At 41.0% G+C, this 25,047-nt stretch overlaps 1 protein-coding gene across 1 annotated transcript in view; it reads right to left on the reverse strand.

The window, feature by feature from the left end:
• The window catches only part of lamb4 (laminin, beta 4), a 74,007-nt gene extending 49,960 nt beyond the window's left edge, over window positions 1-24,047 (reverse strand). Inside the window, exons 1-15 of the mRNA XM_039614183.1 lie at window positions 23,988-24,047; window positions 22,073-22,151; window positions 19,837-20,012; window positions 18,965-19,100; window positions 18,619-18,692; window positions 18,285-18,473; window positions 17,994-18,057; window positions 16,843-17,057; window positions 16,104-16,224; window positions 13,369-13,557; window positions 11,832-11,987; window positions 11,553-11,656; window positions 10,003-10,082; window positions 9,489-9,696; window positions 2,686-2,823 (exon numbers count right to left, since the gene is read on the reverse strand). Of these exons, the coding sequence (XP_039470117.1) occupies window positions 2,686-2,823; window positions 9,489-9,696; window positions 10,003-10,082; window positions 11,553-11,656; window positions 11,832-11,987; window positions 13,369-13,557; window positions 16,104-16,224; window positions 16,843-17,057; window positions 17,994-18,057; window positions 18,285-18,473; window positions 18,619-18,692; window positions 18,965-19,100; window positions 19,837-20,012; window positions 22,073-22,094 (1,872 nt within the window). The 5' untranslated portion in view covers window positions 22,095-22,151; window positions 23,988-24,047. The remainder of the gene's footprint in view (window positions 1-2,685; window positions 2,824-9,488; window positions 9,697-10,002; window positions 10,083-11,552; window positions 11,657-11,831; window positions 11,988-13,368; window positions 13,558-16,103; window positions 16,225-16,842; window positions 17,058-17,993; window positions 18,058-18,284; window positions 18,474-18,618; window positions 18,693-18,964; window positions 19,101-19,836; window positions 20,013-22,072; window positions 22,152-23,987) is intronic.
• Between the last annotated feature and the right edge of the window lie 1,000 nt (window positions 24,048-25,047).

A 25,047-nucleotide genomic window follows, 5' to 3' on the forward strand; every position in this document is an offset into this window, starting at 1 on the left:
ATCCACGATCTCTTTCTTTCGGTCACTACCTACAGTTTGTGACCATAGGTGAGGGTAGGGACGTAGATCAACCGGTAAATTGAGAGTTTTGCTTTTACACTCAGCTCCCTCTTCACCACGATGGACTGGTACCGTGTCCGCATCACTGGAAGTGCAGCACAAATCCGGCTGTCGATCTCTCCTTAACTTGGGGCAGTAACTCGTCCCTGACCTGGAGTGGGCACCCCAACCCTTCCGGCTGAGGACCATGGCCTCAGATTTGGAGGTGCTGATTCTCATTCCCACCACTTCACACTTGGCTGTGAACCGTTCCAGTGTGAGCTGGAGGCCATCACCCGATGAAGCCAACAGAACCACATAATCCGCGAAAAGCAGGGATAAGATTCTGAGACCATCCAGGTGAAAGCCTTCCACCATTTGGCTACACCTATAAATTCTGTCCATAAAAATTTTGAACAGAATCGGTGACAAAGGGCAGCCCTAGCGGAGCCCATCACCCACTGGGAATGAGTCCCACTAATTACCGTCTATGCAGACCAAGCTCTTGCAATGGTTGTATAAGGATTGAATGGCTTGTAGCAATGGGCCAAACACCCCATACTCCTGGAGCACACCCCACAGGAAACTCAGAGGGACACGGTCGAATGCCTTCTCCAAGTCCACACAACACATGTCCACAGCCAAAACACTGGCTGGGCAAACTCCCATGCACCCTCAAGTATCCTTGAGAGGATAAAGAGCTGGTCTGGTTTTCCACAACCAGGATGAAAACCGCATTGTTCCTCCTGTATCTGAGGTTTGACTAAAGGACAGACTCTACTTTCCAACACCCTGGCATAGACGTTCCCAGGGAGGCTGAGGAGTGTGATCCCCCTATAGTTGGAACACAACCTCTGGTCTCCTTTCTTAAAGATGGGAACCACCACCCCAGTCTGTCAATCCAGAAGTACCACCCCTGATCTCCATGCAACATTGCAAAGGTGTGTCAACCAGGACAGCCCTACATCATCCAAACTCAGGGCAGACCTCATCCACCCTAAGGGGTCTGCCACCAAGGAGTTGTTTAACTGCCTCAGTGATCTCACCCTCGGAGATTGGTAGGTCATCCCGCACTCCAGACTCTGCTGACTTCACAGAAGACATGCCAGTGGGATTAAGGAGGTCCCCAAAGTATTCCTTCCACCGCCCGACAATTTTCTCAGTCGAAGTCAGCAGCACTCTGCCTGCACTATACACAGTGCAGGTAGAGCACCGCTTTTCACTCCTGAATCGCCTGACGGTTTGCCAGAATCTCTTCGAGGCCTTCTGAAAGTCTTTTTCCATGGGCTCTCCAAACTCCTCCCACACCCAAGTTTTTGCATCATCCACAACCTGAGCCACGTTCCGTACATGGCTGCCTCCGAAGTCCCACAGGCTAACCAAGGACTCCTTCAATATGACTCCTTCTTCAGCCTGGTGGCTCCCTTCACCTGTGGTGTCCACCATTTGGTTTGGGGGTTACCACCATGTTGGCACCAACCGCAGCGCAGTGCAGCAGTTTTGGCGATGGAGGTGCTGAACATGGTCCATTTGGACTCAATGTCCCCAGTCTCCCTTGGAATGCTGTTGAAGCTCTGCCAGAGGTGTGCGTTTAAAATCTCACGGACTGGGGGCCTCTGCCAGGCGTTCCCAGCACACCCTCACTATACGTTTAGCTGCGCCATGTCTGTCCAGTGTCCTCCCTTGCCACCTGATCCAACTCACCACCATGTGGTGATCATTTGACAGCTCAGCCCCTCCCTTTACCCGAGTGTCCAGAACTTATGGCCGCGGGTCTGGTGATATGATTACAAAATTGATCATCGACCTGTGTCCATAAGTGCCACGTGCACTTATGGACACTCTTATGTTCGAACATGGTGTTCGAATCCAGAATTCATTGTGAATCTAAGGTTGAAGCAAATTTTTGGAAAAAAATGACAGATGGTTGTAGCAAAGCAGTCCAGAAATAAACTTAAAGGTAAGTACTGGGTTTTTATCTCACCCAAATATCCAGTGGACCAAATGTTAGCATACCAAATAATCTTAAAACATCAAAATTAGTTAACCTTCATCTAAGTTACATGATATTAGTCATATCCCACTTAATTGGGTCATGCAAACTTTGGTTAGTTACAACCTGAGCCTGTCACCTTTGTTATAAAGCCCAATATTTCTGCGGATCTTATGTCCTGTTTCCCATTTTCTCTTTTATTCTCTCTTGTTAAAATGAAAATACGTCCCATCATTCTAATACGAAAATTGTGCTTCATCCTGCAAGTTAACAGATGCTTGATGAGACCTATTATATTTGTACACTCAAAATGAAATGAGACTAGTCTCATGAGCTACTCTTGCAAACTAGCTAAACTTAGCATCATTGTTGGTTAAAGGGACTCAGTGCCCAGATTCACATGCAGATGAAAAAACACAATAAAAGAAAGATTTTCTGTTTTTCTGTCGAACATTCTGACCACCACAGCAGTAGCTGCTATTGTCATTGTTGCCAGGTAACAGGAACCCCACGTTGTAGGCTAGACCGTCCAATTTCACAGCCTTGCACTTCTAGTCTTTGCTGCCTTGGAAGGATGCAGCCCGCGAATTTGGACATGGCCTATAGTCTCCCACTGATCAAAGCATTAACATGTAACAAGAAATGGATCTCACCAATCTCTTTCTCCTTTTCTGTCGCTGGGCAAGTTGTTGAGCCTGCCGAACTAAAATGACTCGTCCATTTTGGAACTTAGTGTCAAAACCTTGCTCTTTGAAGTACTGCTCACACTGAGGTAACACTCCTGGGTTCAGCTGAAAACACACACAGATACTGTGTATATAGTGCAAGTGGGCAGCATTCACAGTGCTTCACTTGTTCCACATTTTGTCATATTACAGCCTTATCCCAAAATGGATTAAAATCATTTTTCACCTTGAATTTCTACTCAGAATACCCTAGAATGACAAAGTAAAATGAGTTTCCTTGAAATTCTTGCAAATTTATTAAAAATGAAAATACAAACAAATAACATGTAGCTATAAGGAGGAATTGTCTGCAGACCTTTGAGCCTGGACTGTATTGAGGCACGGATCTGGGGAAGAGTATAGAAACATTTCTGAAGGTCCCAAATGAGCACAGCGGCCTGCATTATTCATAAATAGACATTTAGAACCACCATGACTCTTCCTAAAGCTGGCTGCTCAGCAAAGGGTTAGGGAGCTCTGACAGAGCTCCAGGGTTGCTTTGTGGAGAGAGGAGAACCTTCCAGAAAGACAGCCATTTTTGCAGCACTCCACCAATCAGGCCTGTATGGTAGCATGGCCAGACGGAAGAGATTCCTCAGTAAAAGGCTCAAGAGTTTGCTACACAGCATACCAAAGACTCTCAGACCATGAGTAACAAAATTCTTTGGTCTGAGGAAATGAAGATTGAACTTTTTGGCCTGACTGCCAAACATCATGTCTGGAAGAAACCAGCCACAGCTCATCACACGCTCAATACCATCGCTACAGGGAATCATGGTGATATAGAATCATGCTGTGGTGATGTCTTTCAGGAGGAACTGGGAGACTAGTGAGGGTTGAAGGAAAGATAAATGCTGCAATGTATAGTGATATCCTTTGTGGGAAATATATCATTTTTTATTAAGCTTGAGTAGTGGCATTTTGGTAAAACTTTTATTAAGTGAAGTAATCATAATCATTTTCTTATACATGTTGCAAATGTGCTCATAAAGAGTTAGCATTCAGTCTTTTGAGGGTCATAAGCTTCATCTGGTGGGACTGTCCAGATGACCTATTGTGAAAAGTGACTCAGAGTGCAGTAAAGGTCAATGCAAACACGCTTACAGACACAGACAACACATAGACTCATTTCTAGGTTAGAGGTAAGATACATTTTGCTTGCAACTGCATTTTGTGCCTGCATAGCAACAGTTTTGGTACAGGACGTGCTCATGATGTTCCAGAGATAAGCGTGAAGAGAACGAGCAACAGGAAACACCTGGAGTGAAGACGGTTGAAGACGGCTCTTTAAGTGTGTTAAAGGTTGTCAACAAAAGAAATGTAGCAACTGTCATTAACTGTAATCTATGCATGTTATGTATCTGCTTGATGCAAGAAGGGGCGTGAACCCTGACATACAAAAACCATTTGAAGTGTGCTTTCTAGCGGAGATCTATGCTGACAATGTGATGGTGTAAATCTTCCCACGCATGTGTTCAATAAAATCATTGTTTTGACTGAACTCATCTGGACCAGTGGTTGTTTGTCTCACACCTCAATCAAAGAATTCGGGACACCTTGAAATCCTAACCTGCTCCAGAACACTCTGGACCTCAGACTGGACGAAGGTTCATCTTCCAACAGTGCAACAACTCTAAGCACACAGCCAAGATAAGAAAGGTGTGGTCCAGACAGAGCTTAGGCTTGAAATCAAATAAGCATTTCTGTAGAAATCTTAAAATGGCCTTGCACTGATGCTCCCCATTCAAGCTGATGGAGCTTGAGATGTTCTATTCAGTTCAACTCAATTCAATTCAGTTTTATTTATACAGCTCCAAATTACAACAACAGTCACCTCAAGGTGTATTGTAAGGTAGACCCTACAATAATACAGAGAAAACCCTCACAATCATATGACCCCTTGTGAGCAAGCACTTTGGCGACAGTGGGAAGGGAAAACTCCCTTTTTAACAAGAAGAAACCTCCGGAGAGAGAAGGAAGACAGGATAAAGACATGCTGTGGAAGAGAGACAGAGATTTATAACAAGTATGAATCAGTGCAGAAAGCATAACTAACGGAGGACTCGGGGTGACCCAGTGTTTTGAGTTTTGTACTTTTATTTTTGGTTCATGACTGTTAGGTTTTTGGTTTCTGTTTTTGTATTTCTTGATCTCTACTTCTTCTGGGTTTGTGATTTATAGTTCGTAGATTTAGTTCTGTCCTTGTGTTTATTCTCTTGTTTCCCAGTCAGTCATGTCTCATGTCACTCCTGTTCCTGTACTCTGTGTTCCCTCAGTTGAGTACCAAGTGTGTATTTCTGTGCCTGTCCTGGTCCCACGTCTCCTGTCTAGTCATCCCTGTCCTTATGTTCCCTCTGTACCGTGTCAGTGTTATCATAGCATTAAGCTCGTGCCTCCGAGTCCATGTCTGTGTGTATGTGGCATAATTCCTGTTTTATTTTGATAATCTCGCTCCTACACCAGTGGATCTAGTTTTGCCTTCCCTCTTCTCATTATGTCTGATTTGTCCCAGCTGTGTTTCTTCCTGTTTCCTAATCCTCTCATGATCCTATAGTCCTCAGTCTACCCCTGCTTATTGTCGCATCATTAACCTTCATGGACACTCTCTTTGTGCTGTGTTTTCACCCCTTTTGTTCCTGTAAATATCCTTGCTCTTAGTTCTGGTTCATTTCCTGGAGTTTCCTAGTTTTAGGCTCCAGTGCCCAGTTCAGTGTCTATTTTCGTGTTTGTGATTGAGTTCGTTTCTATGAAGAGTTTTCCCAGCAATAAAGCTGTGCTCTGAGTTTAAGTTTCCATTTCTGAGTCCTGCATTTGGGTCCTTCATCCTTCCTGCTCCAGAGCACTAGCCTTGACAGACAGTGTCTCATGAATCCAAATGGGAAGCTGGTTCCAAAAAAGTGGGGCCTGAAAACTGAAGGCTCTGCCTCCGATTCTACTTTTAAATAGTCTAGGAAAGACGATAGGGACAAACTGCAGAAAAATAGGTGGGCCAAGCTTGTAGCATTGTACTCAACAGAACTTGAAGGTGCCATTGCTGCCAAACATGCTTAAACAAAGTATTGAGGAAAGGCTATGAATACTTATGTACATGATATATTTTTGTTTTTTATTTTTAATAAATTTGCAATAATTTCAAGCAAACCTTTTTTACTTTGTTATTATGGGGTATTGTGTGAAGAATTATGAGTTGAAAAAATGAATGCAATGAATTTCAGACTAAGGCTGTATCATTACACAATGTAGAACAATCAAAATGCTGTGAATAGTTTGCTGAATGCACTTTAAAAAGACAATTTTACAGATAAACAAATATTAATACTTAACTATAGCTGTGTAGGTTCTCAGTCATTCAGGTCATGGTAGCCTAAGGAGCTTGGAAGGAAAGCAACTGGACTTCTTTAATTCAATTAAAATTCAGACCGCGGTCAACTAAACCGTCATTTGTGCACTTCTACACTAGCCTTTACGGGGGCGCTTTTTTTTCCTTCATTCCCAATCGCAAACATAGACCTGCACACACATACACCCGCACGCGGGCACATATTGCATTGAGACAGTGTGGTTGCATCATATTCAAAAATTCATTAAAAAATCATTCTTGATAGTTGGTGTCCAACTTTTAACACATTCCTGCTCTGGGTCACCTTCTCTACCTCTGGGCCAAGTTTCATCTTAGACTGCTTTCTTACTACCAAGAAATTGAAGGACAAGTTTGCTCAAATTTAACAACTTTAAAGGAATGTGATAACGTCATATTAGAAATTAGAACTTTTATTGTCAATGTACAGTTGCTTGCACACTGAAATTTGAAAGCAAGACCACAAAGGTGTGAAAGTAAAGAAAACAATATACAATAAAGAAGAAGAATAGACAATATAAGAACACTGTGTAAACTATATACATGATGTAGACGTCGTAATAAAATAAAGTAAATTATAAATAACGGTGGAAGGGCTATGGTCATTATGGGATGGAGATTGCACATCTGCCAAAATACCGCACAGGAAAAATATTGCTCAGGAGGAGCAGAATACTGTACGGAAACAAAAAGAAACTCACACGCACACAAAAAATAGTAATAATAATAAATAATAATAAATAGCAAGTAGGAGCAACAGAATGATTGCAAGATACTCTAAATTTGCATTTATTTTTCAGACAACCCACGGGAAGAAGCTGCTCTTTAGTCTGTTGGTTTTGTACCTAATGGATCTGAACCTTTTTCCAGAGGGCAGGATGTTGAATAGATGGTGGTTAGGATGGAGGCGGTCTTTTATGATTGCCCCGGCTCTGGAGAGACATCTAGAGCTGGCAATGGAGTCCAGGGTGGAGAGTGGACAGCCGATCATCTTCTCTGCAGTTCTGATGACCCTCTGGAGTCTCTTCTTATTGGCTGTTGTGCAACCGGCGTACCACACGGGGATGGCGTGCACCAGCACACTGTCAATTGTGGTACGATAGAAGGAGAATAGTAGGTCAGACTGCAGCCTGTTCCATCTCAGAACCCTCAAGAAATGGAGGTGCTGCTGGGCTTTCTTCACCAGGGCTGATGTGTTAGTTGTCCAGTATAGGTCCTCGGAAATGTGGGTACTGAGGAACTTAAAGGAGGACACCCTCTCCACGTAGTCACCTTTTATGGATAGGGGAGGGGGATGAGTTTTTTTCTGACCATGACCACTTCCTTGGTTTTCCTGGTGTTTAGGGTTATGTTAATGTAGTCACACCATTCTGTCAGACGTTGGATCTCATCTCTGTAGGCAGTGTCATCATCATCGGTGATGAGCCCCATCAGAGTGGCACACATCCCTGTGGTGAGCCAGTGCTGGGTGGATGATCTCTGGTTGCCAACCATAACTGTTTGTGATCAGTCTGTGAGAAAGTTTTTGATCCATGCACATGTAGCAAGGGGGAAGTCTAAGTTTACCAGCTTGGCTATAAGAATGTCTGAGATGATGGTATTAAAGGCCGAGCTGAAATCACTGATGAGCATCCTTACGAAAGTCCCAGGATTCTCCAGGTGATGCAGAGCAGAGTGGAGGGCAGTGGAAATTGCATCCTCGGTTGACGTGTTTGCCTTATAGGCAAACTGGTGGGGGTCAAAGCTAGGTGTGATGCAGTCCTTTATGTGCTTTAAGACCAGCTTCTTAAAGAACTTTGCAACCACTGAAGTCAGTGCAATGAGTCTGTAATCATTGAGGCCACTGATGGTGGTGGACTCGGAACTATTGTTGCTGATTTCAGGCAATGAGGGGCAGTGCCATATGACAGGGAGAGGTTGAATAGTCTGGTGAAAACAGGAGCCAGGTGGTTGGCGCAGGTTTTGAGGATACTCCCAGGTATTCCATCTGGGCCAGCGGCTTTTCTCTGGTTTACTGCTCTGAACACATTGGTTTTCTTGGAGAGTAAATGTGTGAGGGCTGTGCTCAGAGGAGGCTGTGGGCAGAAGGGTGTGCATGGTAGGGGGGTGTCTACAGTTCTCTCAAAGCTCACAAAGAAGTGGTTAAGTTCCTCTGCTAATGGGATTTCCATGTTATCTGTATTTGTCCCATTGCCTTTGTAGTTGGTGATGTCTTTCAGGCCCTCCCATACCTTCTTGGAGTTGTTGTCTGAGAGGTGATTTGATAGTTTATTTGAGAAGTCCAGTTTTGCTGCTCTGATGCCTTTTTTAAGGTCTGCTCTTGGTCTGCTATACATATCCTGGTCCCCAGATTTGTATGCAGAGTTGCGTGCCTTTAAGAATTCCTGAACCTTACTTGTCATCCAGAGTTCATTGCTCGGGTAGACCTGGACCCGCTTTTCCGTGGTGACAGTATCCATGCAGTCCGTAACCCAGCACTGCAGATGTGTGGGTCTCTAGGTTGCCATGTTCGAAGACACTCCACTCTGTGAGAGCAAAAGAGTCCTGCAGCTGAGCCAGAGCTTCCTCAGAAAAGGTGTTAATTGTTCTGATGGTGGGCTTTGTCCTTTTCCTGAGTGGTGTGTATGCCGGGACAATGAGCAGGGAGAGGTGGTCGGACATATTCAGGTGGGGGAGGGGAACAGATCTGTAGGCTTGCTTAATATTTGAGTAAACATGGTTCAAGGTGTTATTTCCTCTCCTGGGGCATTCCATATGTTGAACAAATTTAGGCAGCACAGTTTTTAAGCATGCTTTGTTAAAGTCCCCTGCGATGATGTGTACTCTCTCTGGATATGTCCGTTGCTGTTCGAAGATCATGTCGTTCAGGTAGGCAAGGGCTGTGCTAACATTAGCATCTGGTGGTATGTAGACTGCTGTTATTAGCACTGCATGCAGTTCTCTGGGATGTTGTTGATCCACTGATAATCGTTGGTAACGGGGTTCTGGCTGTTATAACTGATGTTGTATAATTCCCAAGGACTGTAGCTGAATTTGGCTATGCAATAAGGGAAACAAAAGAAAAAGAAAAGAAAAGGAAGAGCACCCAAGTGGGGGTCCTGGAGCCACTGTGACTGTGTGCGCCGCCATCTTGTACTAAAATGTACAAGATATTAAAAATGTATTAAAAATCATCTGTGATAGTTGGCATAAAATTTTCAGTTGAATACTCCTTTTGGTTACCTTCTTTACATGTCTCCCAACTTTCCTCACAAAATGCTGTATCTATCCATCTATCTATCTAACTTAAAGGATTCCATTCGCTTTCTTTCCAAGCTCCTAAAATTAATACTGTATGCATTCTGTGTCGTGTGGCTCGTCATCTGTTACACACCAGAGAAGAAGATGATGGAGCAGCAGAAGAAGAAGGCGATGGAGGAGGAGAAGTTGTAGAAGAGCTTCCTCCTAGCAGTGGGAAAGTGAGTTCAGCCTCATAGAGGAAATAATTCAGTGGAGGCAAGAAGTACCCGGGTGCAGGGTCAGAGCATCGCCGACCAATCATGTTGGGTAAACAGCGACACTGTCCATCCTCTGGAGAACACCTGACGGGACAGGGAATCCCCCAAAAAGACAGGAAGTGACACAAAGGAGGCTCTATGGTGTCAGTTATTAAGAGTCTAATTACTGCTTTTATGATGACTTTCTAGCTCACTGCAGCATGCCATACCTGTGAGGTAATAAACAGTTTTTTTCTGATTATTTATTGATATTCAGTTGGTTTCTGGTTCTTCTTGTTAATTTTTCTTCTTTTTCAAACTAATCTGTGATTCAGATCAAACTGACTGTTGATCTTTATTCAATACTTTTTATTATGTCACACACAAAATAAAGACAGAAAGAAAACATACGTGTGTCCTTGAGCGCCGCCAATATCACAGTTACAAGGTGAGCATCTGAACACAGAGTTTCCCAAACCCCAGAAACCTGGCTGAACACAAACACATTAGAAGACATTAAAATCAGACTTTTTTTTCACTCAGAGTGGCTAAAATGTTCCTGATATTTGCTTTAGAATCACTGTGTTCAGGCGATCAGTTCAAACTAAGGACAAAATATATTTTACTTAAACACTGTTTTATACTTTAAAACTAATTCATTTTCATCTGGATCATATTCAGCTTTAAAAACCTGAAATGATCAGATTTCTATTCCCGGTTAGCTTTAATGAATCTGCTTTGAAATATTTTATTTTGAAAATCCAGACACTGCTTGCAGAGTTTGTATGAGTTTTTATGTGCCTTCAAATCATACAGTTTTTGTTCTTCTTCTTATTGCTGCTTCAGGAATGGCCACACCATTATATTTATTAAATAGTTTTAATGTGATTCAGATATTTTGATTTTCCAACGTTATCACTACCTACATCCGTGTTACCACATCCCGGATGGAAAATACTGATGTATAACTGATGTTATTAGTACTTCAGTATCTGCTTAGATGCTTAGAAATCTGATATTTTATTACTTGTGTTGTGGAACTGATGAGGAAACTAAATACTGGGTTGAATATTGTATTTTAAAAATTTTGTGCAGTCTTTAACTGCCAGCGCTCTCATGCCTGTTGATGCTGTGTGTCACAGTTCTCTTTTTTATGACTAGGGGCAGTTTCAACAGCAATCACTCTATTTTCTATGACTGCCATTTCCAAGTTCAAGAGAGCTGGGGCCCCAGAAAATCCCATGGGGTCCACCAACTCTAGAAATGTTTTCAGTGGGAGAAACACCGCTGAGACTTCTTCAGTCTCAGCTGACTGCAGCTTTCCAACCTTATGAACAGTTCATCTGCACAATGACTGACACTAAAACCACTGAATGAACAATGGACTGTGAGCTAAGTTTTGTAAATGGCTTCCTTGACTCCGCGCTCAAACCAGCGTTCCTCCCTGTTCAGGATGTGTACATCCTCATCATTGAAAGAGTGTCCACTGGCCTGTAGGTGTAAATAGACTGCAGAGTCCTGGCCTGGCCAGGTAGCTCCTCTGTGTTGTGGCATCTGCTTAGCCAGAGGTTGTTTGGTTATATAAATCAGTACTTAACAGTGTACAAGGGTAGGCAACGCCAGGCCTCAAGTGCTGGTGTCCTGCAGGTTTTAGATCTCACCCTGGGTCAACACACCTGAATCAAATGATTAGTTCATTACCAGGCCTCTGGAGAACTTCAAGACATGTTGAAAAGGTCATTTAGCCATTTGAATCAGCTGTGTTGGATCAAGGGCACATCTGAAACAGGCAGGAAACTGGCACTTGAGGAATGGCGTTGCCTACCTGTGGTGTACACTATATTCCTTAGGTTGGGATTATTATTTTGTTTGAATTGTTTCCCAGCTCTATTGTCAATTAAATTTAATGAGGATGAAAGGAAGCTAAAGTGTAAATTACTTATTTTACAGATGTGGCCTACCAGACACTGATCACACAGCGGTCCACTCGCCATTTGGTCACATTCACAAGTTCCTGTTAGCTGATCACATGACCCGACACTCCCAAGAGGATGACACCTGCATGCTGAAACACACACACACACACACACACACACACACACACACACACACACACACACACACACACACACACACAGTCAGCCTGAAAGTTTCTGTCACGCTCATATATCATCATATACCCACAAGCGGGAGCACCTTTGTTGAAAATGACAACAGGACAAATAAAGGTATTTGGTCACCCTGACAACCCGCGGGGTCATCCTGCCTCAGGCTGAAGAAGCCATGTTTGCAGCGATCACAGCGTTGACCCTCCACGTTTTCTTTGCATACACACTGACCACTCAGAGAGTCACACTGACCGCCGTCGCGTGAACCAACTGGATCGCAGTTACATGCTGAAACACATCACCATTGCATGGTATGACATCATCATCCTCAAACAAAGCTGTTACGTCATTTAATTCAATGCAAATTTATTTCTATAGCACCAAATCACAACAACATTATAAAGTAAAGACCATACAATAATCATCATCTTGTCAGGAGACAGCTTCCCTGAGAAACAAGGGGCTGGATCAGAGCTCATAAGTTTCAGGGGGTGGGGTCAAGCACAGGTGGACTGTGTTGGGTAATCACTCTCTTCCTGAGGCTACAGTCATATAAACATAAACAGTGGCTCTAGTTATTGTGCCATCAACTACAGATGGACAGTCTGCTATTACTGTGACTAAAATTGGCAATTACACACATTCTGTTTGCGACAAAAGTTATGCATAATACCATAGCTGTGATAAACTGAAAAAAAACCTACACCCTAATCTACTGCCATCATGATCAGATATGTAGTACTATACTGGAGCCAGGAGTGGACTGACCAGTCCACTGCGACACTGGCCTAAGGGTCATTATGGGCTGCGGTGAGGAGCCCTCTTGATGAGAAAAAAGTTGGACTAAGTGAAATTCATGGTTCATGCACAACTCTGTCAGCCACAAACTCGCTGAGATTTAATTACCAGAACTACTGCTGAACTACTTCAATTTAGAAACAAACGAATCATTTGTTTATTTCATGAATAACCTGCATTCAACAACGACAGTACAAAATAGCAGTTAAAAAAAGAGGTAAAGCGTATTTTCATAACATAAATTATCCAGTGTAGCTAAGAATTTATTCCTGTTTCTGTAACATGAACATGATTTACTGTCAGCTTTCACTGAGTTAATGGAGACTTTTACTGTGCCATGTTGGTAAAAGTCATAAATCACTCTCGGTTTGACATTTGGACATTACTGTTAACATAGTAATATCCCATTAATAGCTGCATTCTGACAAACATCCAGCCGCACCACTTCAGCGATGAAAAAAACAATAGAAATAGAAAAAGGTGAGACTCATTTCTACAGGAACAGTGAGAGCATGAATATTCAAAAAGTAAAATAATAATAAAAGCTTATGTTAAGAGATTTTTTAGGATTCTAGGATTTTTATTATGTTATGCTTAAAAGTACGTTTCTTTATCTAAATGTGTTTGCTCTTTCAGTATTAAGCTTAAATGGGGAAGTTACACTTAAATGGGGAAGTGCAGACTCAACAGGAAGCCTGCACAGTTCTATTTTATCTCTTCCTGTACGTCTCTGAGAATGCTATGAATAAAAAGGCTGACAACTATTGCACAGTGCGAGTCTCCCTGAGTCTCACCCGTGTACACGTTAAACCTGTCTGAGCGTTTTTATTCCGACCTGAGTTGCAATACAGGAAAACTCCTGACAGCTTACGTATGCAGGCGTGTGGGTCGTCCTTCGCTCTCTGCAGATCCTGATACAAAAAAGGTCGACACTGTTCACACTGAGGCCCCATCCTGTTGTTGCCGCAGTCATCACACACACCGCCACTCACACCTCCAGTCGCTTTGTAACGAGCTGCGTCAAAGTGACACGAGTCCGAGTGACCGTGGCATTTACATGCTAAGAGAGACGAAAAAAATTATTTTAAACTATAAAAGTTAATGTCAAGAAAACAAGATACAGGGGTGTTTAAGATTATCAAACAAATTTAAATATTAAACAAAGATAACAAAAGTGAACACAAAATGCAGTTTCTAAATGAAGTGGTTTATTATTACGGGGGGAAACAATTCCAAACCTTCATGGCCCTGTGTGATAAAGTGATTGCCCCCTGAACCTAATAACTGGTTGAACCACCCTTAGCAGCAACAACTGCAATCAAGCAATTGTATTAACTGGCAATGACACTTTTACAGCTGTGGAGGAACTTTGGCCCACTCATCTTTGCAGAATTGTTGTAATTCAGCCACACTGGAGAGTTTTTGAGCACTAACTGCCTTTTTAAGGTCATGCCACAGCATCTCAATTGGATTCAGGTCAGGACCTTAACTAGGCCACTCAAAGGTGTGTTTTTTTAAGCCATTCAGAGGTGGACTTGCTGCTGTGTTTTGATTATTGTCCTGCTGCAGAACCCAAATGCGCTTCAGCTTGAAGTCATGAACAGATGGCCAGCTATTCTCCTTCAGGATGTCTTGGTAGATGGCAGAATTCATGGTTCCATTTACCACAGCAAGTCTTCCAGGTGCGAGAAGGCAAAACAGCCCCAAACTATCACACTACCACCACCATATTTTATTAAAGCTATAATGTTGCTTTTCCAAAATGCTGTTAGTTATATGCCAGATGTAATGGGTCACACACCATTCAAAAAGTTTAACTTTTGTCTTGTCAGTCCCCAGAGTATTTTCCCAAAATTCTTGTGTATCATCAAGATGTTTTCTGTCCAAACTGAGACAAGTCTTTATTGTTCCTTTTGCCCAGCCACCTCTTTGCTGTAAGAACAGGAAGTACTGTTTAACATTCAGACTTTAAACTTGTGGACAATAATGGTCATAAGTTTATAATTTTAAACTCCAAAAATTCTGCAGGAAAATGAGATTGGAGTGTAAAATTTTACTGAAGGTTATTCCTCCTATTCCTGTTTTAAATGTGTATTAATTTATGTTGATAAATAATGCCAAAGGCCCAGCTGGTGTATTTCACAGGGAAAGAAAAGACAGAGAGCTAAGTTCACTCAGAGATGGAGACAGATAAGAAAGAAGGACAGGGGAGGAAGGAGAGAGCTTAAAGTTAATGGAAGGATGTTCATTTAAAGCTCACATCTGTACATGTCACATGATGTTTGTTCATAAAGCTGCTGCTAAACAAACTGAGGCAGACTAACTGTGTTATTTAAAGACTGCAGGTTAGTGCAGGATAAACAGGTGAGTTTGCTGCACTGTGATGGGTTTAAAGTAAAGAACAGTGTGACTGCTGCACAGTGGCTGTGGGTTCATGGTCACAGTTAGCTTCCATCAAGTGTAGCAGAGACTCACTGACTGAATTCATACCAGCTCTATAGTATCTAATATAAAGACAGCATGTAGAGGATGGACTCAGCCAGGACAGCTCAGGAAACATCTGCTCACATCTGGTTGAATTCAGCTGTGTAAGAAAATCGAGTGAAGCTCTCAGTAGGAATGGTTGTGATTGTTTTCCCCACACTGAGACATTACAGCTGATTTTAGGTTCCCCACCTGCTGAATCCACTCTGACCTCTTCCCTGCTTATTTCCTGTTTAAAGTCCCCCTCTACAATGGAGGCAACAGGAAACAGAGCTATTTTTATTTTACTTTTTTTTCTGTGCTCATGTTCTACTTTTCTGAGCTGAGCACATTTATTAGAATTAGAATAATTAGAATAAAAATTTAGACTGAAATAAAGTCTGTATTTCGATTTACTAATATCATTTTATTATAACATTAATTTTAAAAAAAGGTGGTATAAAGTCTAAATCAAGCTTAAATTGTGCAAGGTTGTTCTATGACCACACACAGAACCATTTATTGTTACTGAAAAGTGTTGATATTCAAATTTAAAATGGGACGAAAAAAAAACAACAACAAATGCATTACCTGAACTTCTAGTTTTGTGTCTTTCATCTATTTTAATTTAACCTTTGTCTGGATCTAAAATAGGTCAGAAAAAAATAAATAATTCAGTCATTAAAGTGGACATATACTTTTGACTTTTAACCAGAAAGCAGCATTTTATTTCACATCAAAGGAATGTGTTTGAGAATGATTGAAAATCCCAAATAATCATATGCTATACACAAATGTAAGCAATTCTACTTACTACCTACCCTAGTTGTAATTTGATATAATGTGAGGTAGTCTGATATCTAAAATGAATCTGTATTACAGACGTGGCTTCTACAGAAGGAAGATGACCTTTTGCTGCCTCAGCAAATGTTCTTTGAAAGGGAAAATAGTTGATTTCTTAATTTTTTATACATTCAGGCTTTGCAAATATGCAAACATTTCCGAAATCAGTTTGACAACTGAATCAAAATGACATTTGTCTATTAGCTTAAAACCTAAAAATATTTTTGATGATGTTTCCAACAATCTTTTTTTTTAATAAAAAACATTAAAAAGTGATATATTTATGTCAATTTGAGTTACCTCGGCAGATGTCTGCTGCACCCTCTCCTCCGGGCCTCCAGGGGGAGTCGTGGTGAAAGTCCTGACATCTCTCACAGTTTTCTCCAGCTGTATTGTGCTGACAAACACATTGTCCGTGAACCTGAAATCAGAAACTATCTTTACCTGCTGAGCTCACCTGCAGTTTCAGGTGTATACAGTGTTATGTCGAGGGAAAAATGATGCACACACACATCTGATTAAAAATGTGCAGAGGTTATATTAGGACTCCATCTGTGTCCCCCTGCTGGCCAGAACATCAGTTTTACTCAAAGACCACTGATTTGTGGATAACAGAAATCCGAGGTCACACATAGAAATTACCTGATGACTTTTTCTAATTCCTAAGCCACAGCCGCCCAGATACTTATGATCTTTTCCCTTAATTTTTTCCCTTCATCTTTAATGTCTTTTTACTGACTTTAAAGTTCTTGATTAACCTTTCAAAACTGTTTGTTAAAAACAAAAAAAACTAGCATGTTAAGATAGATTAAATCACAATACCATACAATACAATACAATTTTAGTTACATAGCACATTTAAAACCAAAGGTAGACCAAAGTGCTCCACAATAATACAATAAGTCATTGTTATAAAACATTAACAAAGTGCAAAAACAATCACTAGTACTAATCCTAAGAGATGGGAAGCACTAATCACATTAAATAATCAAGTTAATCACAGAAGGATGAATAATTTCAGACCGGCTCTGCTCCATACCATGCCAGGCTGGGTGAAAATGTCCCAGCGAACTCCAGCCATGGGCACACACTGGCTGGCATGTCCATTACAGAAACAGCTTCCTTGAACCACCATGTTGTAAACAGAATAGTAATATTTGTCTTGAGGGTTCCTGCGTCTTCGACTCAGCAGTGTGTCACCAAGTGTGAAAAGACGAGTGAAGTTCACCCGAATGTTTGTCACGGTGGTCAGATCTGAGGATGATGATCAGAACAATATTCAGTTTTACACATTTCCTCTATTTTTATTAAAATGTTCCATCTGATAGACACATTAAAAGTGTCAGGGCTGCTGTGCGCCATTTGTTAGGGTCTGTCTTCAGTCTGTCGCTGGGAAGTTTTTCACAATGATGAATATGCAGAGAACATAACTGGAGAATTTCAGGAGGGGGACTACGCCTCTAGACTACGCCCTTCCAGTTCTTATCTATATATGACCCCCCAACACACACTGTTCTCCAACCTCTTTTTTCTCGCTTTTGTGCACCACCCTCTCTCTCCTTTTTCAAGTCTTTCACTTCTTCACTTCTCATTAGTACATGAGGGATCTGCCAGGCCTGGGAGCTGCCTCCCTCAGAGGCCTTCCCCAAACTGCAACTCAATTCATGTTTAAGCCATTCACTATTATCTACTTTAAAAAGCTGTTAAACTTCAAATGATGACGTGGGCCCAGCTAGTGAATGATACATTTATTGGAGGCTCATTAGACATCAACCTCCTGTTAAAGAGCGTAAACCCCTGAGGCAAAAAAATGGATGAAAAACCAAAATCTGCAGTTCCTCTATTGTTCACAGTGCATTGGTCCCTTTGACTCCCATGTTAAAACTTTACAAAAGAAATAAAAGAAATAAGCCTGACACAAAAACTTGTTGAAAAAACAAACAAACACAGGATGTCTTGTAACTCACCTGTTTAGATGGTATTAAGGCATAAAGTTTGCATTATTGGGCGGGGGGGTGGGGGTCTTTGACTAACAGGTGACTGGCGACACAGGCCACTTAGTTTGACTTGTCAGTTCATCAGTTCATTCAAATATACTGTTACCTGCAGGTTAATACTGGTTAAAACTATATGTTGACCTGAAGCGTGTATACATATAAACAGAGTGACAGCAATTTAGGAAAACCTCACCTTGGATGTTTGGTGCGTGAGGGTTTTCTGTTTTAAAGACAGGATCAAGAGCTTTCAGCACCACCTAGAGGACAAATATAACAAATACAAGCAGAATTACACAGAACCAGTAGAAAAAAACATAATTAATGCTTTGCTGTTATATTTCTTCATCATTTTATCATTCCTGTAAATTAATTGAAATTTTGTCTCAGTGTATGAATTCTTATGACAAAGTCCAGAATGACTGAAGCTCAGGGGAGCTATAGAAAAAAAGCTCATGTTCACACTGGCTGTAGTTGAAATTGTTACCTCTCCATCTGAGGATGGTTCTGATCCAGAGTATCTGCTATCACAGACAACATCATCGATGCTCCTGGCTGGCGCAGTTGACACTGAAGGGAAATGAAGAGAACAGTCTTCTGCAAAGTAACGGACAACTTTCCAACTTCGTCCAAAATCCTTTGAGCGCTCCACCAACATGGCTGCTGGCCGAAAACTCTGCACAGAGTAGATTAGCATTATCTTAATGTTTGATTAGGCAAATGTTAAAGGTGTAGGCTATTTTCTGTGCATAAAACTTTTTGACTAGCATTCAGTTAATTCCCTGAAAACATTAAATTCAGTACATGTTTTAGAGGTATACCTTGAAGGTGAGGACCAGGTGACTGAACTGGAACATAGTTTCCAGATTTAACTGGATGCTGACATGATGAACTCCTGCACAGAAGGCAAACACAGAGCAGAGCTACAGTGTTACAGATTGTCTGTGACAGCAAATTTTAACTGTAACGTTCCACAAACAGTAAGTCGTGTTTCTTTGTCACACACAGAGCAGTAGGGGAAAAGTTGCAAAGCTAAGTGCTTTCTCTTACCCAAACACATTCTACCACTTAAAGAAAATGTTTGTTGTAACTAATATATTGATTCCGCACAGTTTTCCTCCTCTCTCTAAATGGACAATTTGTTGTTGCAGAAATACTCAAACTTACCATTCTCCGACTGCCACCACTTCAGCTTTCTCTCGAGGTCAAAGTTTGTGATGACATTCTCAATACGGTGGCTGTTTGGGCTGTTGTAGTGATGATATGGTAGCTGAGAGTCACATATGAAACATTTCTGCCCCTCCTATGAATAAACATAAACCAACCTGATCAATGATTACCTCTGGGTTTATAATACTATGAGTAAGCTACATGAAATATCATTACTACTAATTAATTTAATTTATTAAGGGTTTCAATCACCATAAAGTAGGTAATGCTTATTTCTTCAATATACCAACGCCTACAAATCATGGAACAGGCTATTAGCCCAGGCAAAGATAGCATCTTTGAAAAAAATTGAAACTTTCTATGATATAACAAATTAATTTTGTTATTGATCAATGCAGCAGACTGAGTCATGCTTTAAGCTGTGTCTGAAGAGGCTGAAGATATAATTTAAAACTGGTTCATTGCCAAGTTGTCTGTTATTTTTACTCGTTCATCCTTTGAGTTAGGAGCCTTTCATGCTTGGGTGATTCACCGGTCAGAAGAACTTTGAATGCTGGAGAAATAATGAAAAGATTCACGATACATGAGAAGGGGAAGAAAATAAAGAGAAAAGCATAAATGATGGGGAGAGGTGGAAATGATCCTCAGGGTGAAGAGAACAGCATCAGATAATAAAGACACAGATCTGAACATGCTCCAGTATGAAGACCAGCTAGAAACATCAATCAAAGAGAAAATGAGTTCAGCTGCAGTTTATTCACACACAGGCAGACATTCCTTGCTTCATTTAACACACACACACACACACACACACACACACACACACACACACACACACAAACTTTGTGTGTATGAATTTTCTATTTGACCTCCAGATATCCGATGATGCAGTAATTCTGTGGTCCATCCAGACCACAAGTGGATGAAGCTGAGAGCTGAGCAGCACGACCCACCAACAGGTCACCCACTTGGGGGTTACAGGAGCTGATGGGGCATGGGTCCTGGAAGTCCTTGTAGTCCTGAAGGCGAACTGCTGGAAGGAAAGCTGCAGAGAGACATACTGCCTGAAGAGATTTGAGGTATTGGAGATTTCTTCCAAACTGGGAAAGTAGGTCTTTTAACAGACAAAATAAAATAGTTGCCTGCAGTTTAAATATTTCAGCATATTGTTAAATCAATCCTTTTTTTCCAAAGCATCACAGTGAAGTGTTTTTTTTTTAATTATAGATTTCTATAAGGAGAAAGGCGTTCACATTTTTGCTTTTACAAGAGTGATGATGAGAACTAAAAAAGAAGTTTGAATTTAATAGACTGGGAAGAAAAACAAGTGACAACAAGAGGAAAACCTTCAACAAGTGATTGCATGTCTGCAAATCTTCAGCTAAAATACCTTGAAGAGCACACCTGATCAACCTGACAACTGCTTCCTGCCCTGGTCATAACAACTTGGACTTTTCCTCAGAGAGGAGGTGCACCTGCAGGTGTTGGACATCACATCTCACAACATGAGCACTTCAATGTCTCTTTCTTTACAGGAAGTTTTATTCATTGATAGATTAAATATTGAATTCTAATGTTTTGTCATCCAGGTCATGGTAGTCTAAAGAGCCTGAAAAGAAAGTGACTGGAATTGTCATGGTCCGGGTGAGTGCTGGGTTTTTTCCACAATCCTGGCGTTTCCACCTCTGGCCAGAGCCGCTGCATCACTGCTGACAGGCTGCACCTAAGCCGGCAGCCCAGATTGTCTGCCAGCCCTCGTTAATCATGGCCGTCACAGTTACAGTGTCTTGTCATAGTTATTCTTGAATTTGACTTTCTGCTCACAGAAAATCTCCAGATGTTACTGAGACTCACAGCCATAACCTGCCTTGGTTCAATCGTTTCAACTCGCATTTTCTCCACCTATGCTCACCTGCCTGCCTCCCTGCCCAGCACTCTGACATTAACAGATTCACTCATCGGATTACCTTTACACCTCACCCTGACCACCTACCCCTCTATGCTTCGCCTCCACCTGCGAAAAGTAAGACTTTGCAATTCGCACCTTACACCTTGGATCACCGTCTGAAACCTGTTCTAACACCTGTTTCCCTCATTTCAGTGAGTGAGAATACCACACTCTTTCCCACACTGCAGGGGTCCTGCACTGGAAGTGTTGGTTCCCCAGCCCTCGTCCATGACAGCCCCAAGGCTCCCTCATGGACCCCCTCACAGTTCATGTAGTGATTTTCTAGCCTCTCGTTTCTCAGTTAGTGTTTTTTTAAATGTGTGACTCTCATAGTGTTGTTCTTGTACATCCATAGGAGTATTTGAGTTGTGCTTATGGTACTGTTCAAGGAACTGGTGCATCATAGTATTATTCTCACTCACAGTGTGTCATAGAATTATTTGAGTAGTAGATTCATAGTTTACTTTGTCACTCTACCTAAATTTATGGTTTACTTGCTAAGCACTTCTTGCATTTCTGTTTACCTTGTGCCACAGCTCGGACTCTGTAATAAAAGTCAACTTTACTCACAGTCCCTGTGTCTCTGAGTGCTGTCTACATGAGAGTCTATTCGCTCGAGTTGGCCCACCGGCTGTGACAGGAATGCTCAGACCTTTACATTGGCGAAACCAAACAGCCATTTCATAAACACATGGCACAACATAGAAGAGCCACCTCGATGGAACAAGACTCAGCTGTCCATCTGCATCTAAAGGACAAAGGTCACTCTTTCGAGGACACCAATGTCCACATTTTGGACAGAGAAGACAGATGGTTTGAAAGAGGAGTGGAAGAAGCCATCTATGTCCACTGTGAATGACCATTTTTGAACAGAGTGCGGGGTTTATGACACCAACTGTCTGCCATCTATAATCCAGTTTTGAGGTCCTTCCCAGGCCCTCTATAGGGATCACTCCCACTAGGGTTTAAATACCTAGGGCTCTCCACCATTTCGTTTTAGATATGGAGAAACTTCTTGGATGTGATGTGAACTGTCTTCAGGAAACTTAAAGAAGTCCAGGTGCTTTTTTTCCAAGCCCTACTGACTTTTAATGTTCCCTCCTTCACTGTCTGAATGGTCAGCAAAACATATGGCAGTGATCAAAAGCTGAACTCACCGATGAAAAAGTGAAAGATCATGTTGTGCTGAGGTTTGCTGGTCAGGTAGATTCCACAGATCTCTAGCAAATTCTTATTCTGTTTGAGCACAAAAACATGTAAACATCTTCATTACATTTAGTTCTAATTCACTCCTTGTCTGATTGCCAACCAAAGGTCAGTTTTATCTGAATAAATAATAAAATATATATTTAACAAAAACAAACACATTTAAGGGAAAAAAAACAAAAATCACACTGATATTTTTTCATGTTCTTATCAGTAAACAGTTCAATTCTGTTTTATTGATAGGGCAATTCACAACAACAGTCAATTCTGAATTTGAATCTTTAGCCAGCCTCTTGACATTTCATTCACTGTTGGCTGCTCTGTTAATTGGAGTCTCTATATTTACATTATAGAGTCATCTGGCAAAGTTGAAACAGATGTTGTATTTTAATTGTGTCATGACACAAAGTATTCTAGTACGCACAAAATTAATGATGACATATATGTCATCATAAATGTCACCATATATGACAAAATAAAGATAAAGAAAAAATGATTTGTAAATAAGATTGGAATCTAATGTATTATAACTAGAAAATGGTTATGAAATATCTGCTAACCTTCAATGAAATGCTAGTTCATTATTTGTAAAACTGAAAGAAAGAAAGTGGGGTACTGGTTGAATATAATATGTGCATGCTGCCTCCTCCCATTTAAAAAAAAGAGCCTGGCAGAGTATTATGTTTTCACAGAGCAATCAAATGCAACCCCCTGAAGGGACCGATGAACTTTCACAGGAATGAAAGGAAAATGATGCTTTGCTGAACATTTCAACACCTTCAGTACGTTTAAGCCAGTTTTATTGCACAAGTTCTTTATAGAGAGGCAAATGATCATTTTGTTTCTAAGTTAGCTTTATTGACCCCTGCAGGGAAAGTGCTATAGCAACACAGAAGTGGATAGGTATGTTGGATCAGTGTGATCACAAACATAGTAAATAAAAACAGATTTCCAACTTGCCTTTCGAAACAGTTGGAGCACTGTGTAAAGGTTGAAAAGGTAGGTAAAAAGTAAATAACAAAAACAATTTTCCCAGAAAAAGGCATAATCCAGATGGCAGCTAGTGTTTCTCATCATTCAAACTCCTCCATGATTTACATGTAAAACACTAACTTAATTGTGTTAGTGATGTGAAAAAACAAAGCTGTCTCTGGACTCCTCAGAACAGTGCCTAACACAAAAAATAAAAATACTGTAAATATTCATGCTCACAAATTCTGGACAAATTAAAATAGGATTTGAAAATTATATTTCAAAATGTGTGTGTGTGTGTGTGTGTAATGGAACACAGTACTGAATATTCATTGTGCTCCTGGGAATATTGTTACATTTATAGGTATGAACTTAAAGTGAAGACAATGGAGCAAAGTGCAACAATAAGGTAAAACGTTCCTCTAATAAATATTTTGATGTGATGTGTCACACATCCTTATAGCCACAAAAGGTTCTAATGGTCTGACAGGACCTTGAGTTTTCTCTTGAAGATATTTACAAAGTCTAATTGTCGAATGACAAAATCTCTCAAAAACTTGGTGGTAACATTGATATGTACACTGAAAATACCCGCCAACCTTTAATTTCTACTTTAGAATAGTGGAACGATAAAACAGGACAAATTCATAGGTTCACAACTTAACACACCAACGTATATCTACAACCCTGAATACATGTCAGTGCAGAGCACTTAACGCTTCACAAAAAAATGTTTGCAGTTTAACAGTACTATGAAATGCGCATTATTCCAGTTAAAATGAACAAATCAGCTGCTGATATGAGGTACAAAGCTGCCTGACTTTTCTAATAGCAGGTCCAAATTTGACTTAAAAGATAGCTGATAGACTTAATGAGAGTAAATATGAGACATACCTAATTCTGCCTCCATCGCAAAAGAAAGAACAGATCTGGGCAGGTAACAGCACACCTGAGACATATGCAGCCTCAGGCTGTACTTATCAGTGTGAGAGATACAAAAAAAAAAAAGGCAAAGAGAGAAAGAATCAGTGTGTGTAAGAGAGAACATTGCACAGGCGTAACTCGCATAGGAGAGGGATTGGGAGGATTTTTTGTGTTCATGTTTGCCACGTTGTACCAGAGCAAATACAGCAGGTAAAATAGAATCAATTCAAATTTTATTTTTTACTTACACAATCATACACAGCAAGACATGCAGTGAAATGCTTATTGCTGTATAATTCCAGACCATTATAAATACAAGAATAACCTAACATTAAAAGTATAAAATTAAAATTTAGAATCAAAATTAAATCTCTGAATGGATTAGCTCCATCTTATCTCTCTGACTTTTTAACAAAAATAATCCAAGTAGTTTACTATAGGAGAACGCCTACTCTGTATCTGTTTAAGTGTAAGGGCCCTTTGTTTAGGTGGACCGCTGCGCTCCAAGCACCAGCTTGGGGAGTCTTCACAGGGTCACATATCAAACACACACACACACACACACACACACACACACACTCACACACACACACTATGCACAGACTGGTACTCTTTGTTCACATGCATGCCTATGTAAGATGGCATATGTTAATGAACCTATGCATATTCATGTAACCAAAACAGTGGAGCCATGCTTTGAGCTCAGTGTCTAACAGTATGAGAGCCATGTAATGTTGAGAGAGAGATACGTGAGAGATTTGTGATGTTTAGTGTGTTTGGAGGCTGTAGTTAGTGTTTAGTTGGCGTGTAGTTGGTGTGCAGTTGGTGTGTAGTTGGTGTGTAGTGTAGTGGTTGTGTTGTGTGTCAGTTCTATAGTGAACGTCACAGTTGCTGCCTTAAAGCCACCAAAGGCAGATTGCAGTGTAAACGCTGTTTCCACATGGAAAACAGGAGTGATCCACCTCCTGCTATCTGACCTGCAGGTTTATCCGTGTGCTGTTCTCCTCTGTCTTATAGTGACACAAACTAT

The sequence above is a fragment of the Oreochromis aureus genome, linkage group 7 (assembly GCF_013358895.1).
Source record: "Oreochromis aureus strain Israel breed Guangdong linkage group 7, ZZ_aureus, whole genome shotgun sequence".
Lineage (NCBI taxonomy): Eukaryota > Metazoa > Chordata > Actinopteri > Cichliformes > Cichlidae > Oreochromis > Oreochromis aureus.